Source organism: Herpailurus yagouaroundi, unplaced genomic scaffold, assembly GCF_014898765.1.
Source record: "Herpailurus yagouaroundi ecotype Mexico unplaced genomic scaffold, PumYag 28, whole genome shotgun sequence".
NCBI classification, from domain to species: domain Eukaryota; kingdom Metazoa; phylum Chordata; class Mammalia; order Carnivora; family Felidae; genus Herpailurus; species Herpailurus yagouaroundi.
In genome coordinates, this window is record NW_024412376.1 from 47,948,781 (window position 1) to 47,954,535 (window position 5,755).

The 5,755-nt window shown below is 46.5% G+C and overlaps 1 protein-coding gene across 1 annotated transcript in view; it reads left to right on the forward strand.

The window, feature by feature from the left end:
• Positions 1–678: 678 nt before the first annotated feature.
• Positions 679–5,755, forward strand: part of UCP1 (uncoupling protein 1) — a 7,399-nt gene continuing 2,322 nt past the window's right edge. Inside the window, exons 1-5 of the mRNA XM_040473384.1 lie at positions 679–1,152; positions 1,794–1,992; positions 3,486–3,686; positions 3,786–3,887; positions 4,860–5,040. Coding sequence (XP_040329318.1) covers positions 1,027–1,152; positions 1,794–1,992; positions 3,486–3,686; positions 3,786–3,887; positions 4,860–5,040 — 809 coding nt within the window. The 5' untranslated portion in view covers positions 679–1,026. The remainder of the gene's footprint in view (positions 1,153–1,793; positions 1,993–3,485; positions 3,687–3,785; positions 3,888–4,859; positions 5,041–5,755) is intronic.

The window sequence follows — 5,755 nt, forward strand, 5'->3', positions numbered from 1 at the left end:
ATCCTCTGCAAAAAGCGTTCAAACGAAACACTTTATTTCTTTTTTTTCAACGTTTATTTATTTTTGGGACAGAGAAAGACAGAGCATGAACGGGCGAGGGGCAGAGAGAGAGGGAGACACAGAATCGGAAACAGGCTCCGAGCCATCAGCCCAGAGCCCGACGCGGGGCTCGAACTCACGGACCGCGAGATCGTGACCTGGCCGAAGCCGGACGCCTAACCGACTGCGCCACCCAGGCGCCCCTATTTCTTTTTAAAATTCAAGGTGTTCTTGGTTCCTGCCTGGGATTTTCCCGGGTCTGGATTTGGTGGTTGGAAAGAAGAAAGGAGGATGAAAAGTTAAAAAGAGAGAAAAGGAAGCCGAGAGGATGCCCGCAAGGTTCCCAGGGTGCCCGAAGGATACAAGGGGTGCTCCACTCTTGCTTGGGTGAATTCCCAGCTCGGCAGGACCTTTTACCAGAGGCCCCGAGATCGCGCTTGTTTAGGAAGCCCGCACCTGCTCCCGGCCCCAGCTGGGACCGGGGCTGGTCCCTGCTGCGGTGCGCCCTCCCTCGGAAGTGCCGGACGCAGGGCGCAGGGCGCAGAAGGCTAGGTGCGCGGCGACTGCTTTCGGGGTGGAAGCCGGCTCTCCAGGCGCGCGGCGAGGATGCGGGTGGGAGGGACTTGGCGCCCCAGGGCACGCCCCAGCCAGGTCCACCCCCGGTCTGCGGAGACCTGGCGAGCCGCAGCCCCCGAGCGGCTGCCTATATAAGTCACCCGGCGCTGGCAGGGCGCACGGGAGCTTCCAGCCAGCGAGCCTTGGTCCTCCCCGGCGCGAGGGCGGGAAGACGAGAGGTGCGCCCGGTTCCACCTGCAGCCACTGCCCGCGCGCCGCCCAAGCTGCGAGCGTCCCCCGCCTCTCTGAAGTCAGGAAGCCGGTTTGCTGTCCCAGCGGGACAGGGGAGGAGAGGCAGGGAGAAATTCCACCTTGCGGGGGCCCGAGTCCTTCGTCCTTGCGCCCGCTCGTCGCTCCGCAATTTGAGCGAAGATGGTGGGCCTGACAGCCTCGGACGTGCCCCCGACCATGGCGGTCAAGATCGTCTCTGCTGGCGTGGCGGCCTGTGTGGCGGATGTGATCACCTTCCCGCTGGACACGGCCAAAGTCCGGCTACAGGTAGCGAGCGAGATGGGGACGTGTCTCAAGGAGAGGGAGGACATCTATTCTGTGCGTGCCTTTGACAAGCGCTTTGGTTTAACCACCCCTTCTCGAGGCGGGGCCGTCGGCCCCTTAACAAATGGTGCGGCATTGCGCAGCACTGGATGCATCAGGGTGGGAAACTGGAATGCTTTGAGAGTAACGGAAGAACCACAAGAAGCCACGGAAGACAGGCTGACCATGTCTGCTGCCAAAGCCCCCAAAGTTAGCGTGTACTAAGTGTTCTAACGGCTAACAATACCAGCCTCTCCCAGTTTACAAGCCAGGCTCTTTGCCTTCCTTAATTTGGAGGGGTCACATTCGCATCTGCCGCTTAGGGGTCCTGGAGAATTTATACAGGGAGGGTGGGAATGTTCAAAATGTGCATTATAGCTGATCTCTCTGCATATATACATAGCTAGAGAGATACAGAGATATATAAGGAGACGTTGCTGAAAAGGGAAAAGGAACTGAAAGTAGGAACACAGCCGGGAAAATCTTGGCTTAAAGTTTCTCCTCCACCGAGGACCACCTATGGCCAGTCTTCGTTCTTTCCTCACCAGTTAGGATCCCCTTACTCAATTTTAACTTCGCTCTGACCTGTCCTTTCTCATTTCCAGATCCAAGGCGAATGCCAGACCTCCAGCACCATTAAGTACAGAGGTGTCCTGGGAACAATCACCACTCTGGCAAAAACAGAAGGGCCGATGAAACTCTATAGTGGGCTGCCTGCTGGCCTCCAGAGACAAATAAGCTTTGCCTCTCTTAGGATCGGCCTCTATGACACCGTCCAGGAGTTCTTCAGCGCAGGGGAAGAAAGTAAGCAGGGAACATTCCTGGGAAGGACAGATAGAAAGACATGCCCTGAGCCCAGCTCTGGTCAAGCAATGTTACATGCAGGGTAGTGGTCCTCATAACAAATTGTCAAGGAAGCATCCAATATTAGCTTGGTACTCACCGTTCATGGAAAGAAAAGTGTGCAAAATCGAGTTTTCAGATGCAGATTTACACTTGTAAAAATCACCTGGTGGATCCTAGATATTTGGGGCCTCATTTGGATATCCATCTGGAGAAGATGGATGGGCTGCAAAATAACATTTAAGTCAAAGTTCTCCAAACAGTGAAGTCTCTCAGGAACACCAGTGGAGCTTGTTAAAACTCCCAAGTGCTGAGGACTGCCTTGTCCTCCGAATCTGAATTGCTCAGGTTGGGACCAGGGAATCTATGTTCTCACAAGTTTCATGGAAATTTTGGCATGCAACAAACTTGAAACCCTTTGGTCTGAAGGGAAGAAAATCAGACCTCATGAGGAGAGTTGAGAGGACAGGAAAAAACTCGTTTCCTTTAAGAGTTTCCTTGTCAGGTCTCCAGTGTTAGAGAAGACCAGAGAACCGAGTCAGGTGCAGTGGTGAGGAAGGACTAGAGTGGACTTAAGCTTGCCAATTTAAAAGATGGTTATCTATTGTATGCTCAGCTCCTAGACAAGCATGATGAGAAAAGAGTACAATCATACAGTTAGGAAAAGAATTGCTGTACTTCCTATATGCAGGTTAGTATGTTAAGTGCTGAATTGATATTATTTTAACTGACACAGTGACTCTATGAGGTAGATGTTATTGTCTCTATTTTACAGATTAGGAAACAGAATGACTGAGAAAGCCCTTGATGAGTAAATGTTTTTGATCCATACTTTAATTATGGGAATGAGCATGGGGGTGGGGGTGGGAGAGGAGGGCTCCAAGACCATTTATAGTTGATTAAATAATATCTGTCTTGAGTAACTTGGGCTAAAAGATTTCAAAATTTTATATCAAAAAATCACTTTTTTTCACTTCTTTTTGTTGTTGTTGTTCCCTTTGTAACCCTTCATAGCCTGATACCACTTGACATCCCATAGGGGGGCCTTTTGCCCACTTGGGATTTTCCTAAGACCTCGAAGTCCAATAATTAACATCACCATTGATGAGAGGAAGGTTAAGCCTCCCTGGTGACTGGTGTCTCCTCCCATTTGGGATATACAGAAAAAGAGAGCCAAATATGGGAAAGAACTAAGTATTGTGTTTCTTGGTGCTTCAAAGTCTTTATTTTTTTTTTAATTCTAGTCAACTTTGAGGTTTCTAGCCTATAGTGATTTAGCACATACTTAGTGCATGATCATCACAAGCATTGGGGAAATAGAAAAGATATAAAGATAGAATAATACTAACTACTAAAATTAAAAAGACAGAGTTGCATTCTGGGTCTTGGTTTTTTGTTGTTGTGTTTTTTTTTTTTTAATTTTTGCTTGATAAATATTTTTTCTCTCTGAATAGCAACAGCTGGTTTAGGAAGCAAGATCTCAGCTGGTCTAACGACTGGAGGAGTAGCAGTATTCATAGGGCAACCCACAGAGGTCGTGAAGGTCAGACTTCAAGCACAGAGCCATCTGCATGGTCTCAAACCCCGATACACCGGGACTTACAATGCTTACAGAATTATAGCAACAACGGAAGGCCTGACAGGCCTTTGGAAAGGTAACTGACTTTAAGGTGAATTTTGTAATTATTAAAACACATGTATTCAATTACCACTTTATCATATACTGGAGCTATTAAACATTTTCTTCTTTTCAGGGACTACTCCCAATCTGACGAGAAATGTCATCATCAATTGTACAGAGATAGTTACTTATGATCTAATGAAGGAGGCCCTCGTGAAAAACAAACTACTAGCAGGTAACTTCCTATTGTAGATAACAACCAGGTCTGCGCATTTACAGTTTCATCCTGGAGCTTCTCCAGCCACATTGTACTAAACCCCCTAATTGTAACAGTTCTCTCTTTTAAAAAATTAAGTAATTTTGAACATTAGATATAACTTTTTTTAAATGATTATTTATTTTTGAGAGAGAGAGAGAGAGAGAGAGAGAAAGAGAGAGAGAGACAGAGTAAGAGCAGGGGAGGGGCAGAGAGAGAGGGAGACATAGAATCTGAAGCAGGCTCCAGGCTCCGAGCTGTCAGCAGAGGGCCCAATGCAGGGCTTGAACTCAGGAACCTTGAGATCATGACCTGAGCTGAAGTCAGATGCTTCACCGACTGAGCCACCCAGGTGCCCCCATTAGATAGAGTTTTTAAGGAAAAAAGTTGGTGGGGGGGGGAGCACCTGGGTGGCTCAGTCGGTTGAACGTCCGACTTCGGCTCAGGTCATGATCTCACTGCTCATGAGTTTGAGCCCCGTGTCCGGATCTGTGCTGATAGCTTGGACCCTGGAGCCTGCTTCAGATTCTGTGTCTCCCTCTCTCTCTGTACCTCCCCTGCTCATGCTCTGTCTCTCTCTCTCTCTCAAATATAAAATAAAATAAAAAAAATTAAAAAAACCCAAACTCTAAATATTAGATGTTTTGCTACAACAAAAAGAAAATGCAACTATATTCTTAATCAGCATTATTCTCATTTAATACTAATATATGGGACTTTGTTGGCATCTTATTCTTTATATAGCATAATTCAGAAGGTGAGTCCATCCCACACTATATCCAAATGAGCTGGTTAAATAAGGGGCTCATCAGTGGTTTTATCTAAAATGTAGTACCATTGGATAGGTTCCTAAAATATTCTAACAGGTTCTATAAGGATCTGATAGAGAACTGAAAACTAGAAGCTTCTTCCAAAAGTCTGATGCTGACTTGTCTCATTGGTCCGTTTTAGATGACCTACCCTGCCACTTTGTGTCAGCTCTCATCGCCGGATTTTGCACAACTGTTCTGTCCTCTCCAGTGGATGTGGTAAAAACCAGATTTGTTAATTCTCCACCAGGACAGTACACAAGTGTGCCCAACTGTGCAATTACAATGCTCACTAAAGAAGGACCACTGGCTTTTTTCAAAGGGTAGGATATGGTCTTCTCTATCTGTAATGCTGTGTTCACAGTATCTATGTGTTTTGGGGTGCTGTCTCGTCCAAATAGTTGACATATAGCTAACCAGCCTTTGTCTATGCAGTATACTTAGTATCTATTTTTCCTTGCCATAAGTATCTCCAATCCTCCAACACTGGGCCAGAACATTAAAAACTGTGATATTAAAATTTTCTCAGCCTTGATCAGAAGCTCACTTAAAATCAGTGACCTCTCACTTGGTCCCAGTCTACTGGAAACGTAGATGGGATTGTGCCTGATCGGGGCTAGAGAACTATAAAGCGGAGAGAAAGTGTAATAGAGGAATAAGAGAAAATAGGATGTGATTTTTACTATTTAAATTTTTAAAAAATATTTTTTTAATTTCAAGTTTTTATTTTAATTCCAGTTAATGTACAGTGTTCTATTAGTCTCAGGTGTAAATATAGTGATTCAACACTTTCATACATCACCCAGCGCTCATCACAAGTGCCCTCCTTCTCCCCATCACTTTTTTTTTTTTTAATTTTTTTTTCAACGTTTTTATTTTATTTTTGGGACAGAGAGAGACAGAGCATGAACGGGGGAGGGGCAGAGAGAGAGGGAGACACAGAATCGGAAACAGGCTCCAGGCTCTGAGCCATCAGCCCAGAGCCCGACGCGGGGCTCGAACTCACGGACAGTGAGATCGTGACCTGGCTGAAGTCGG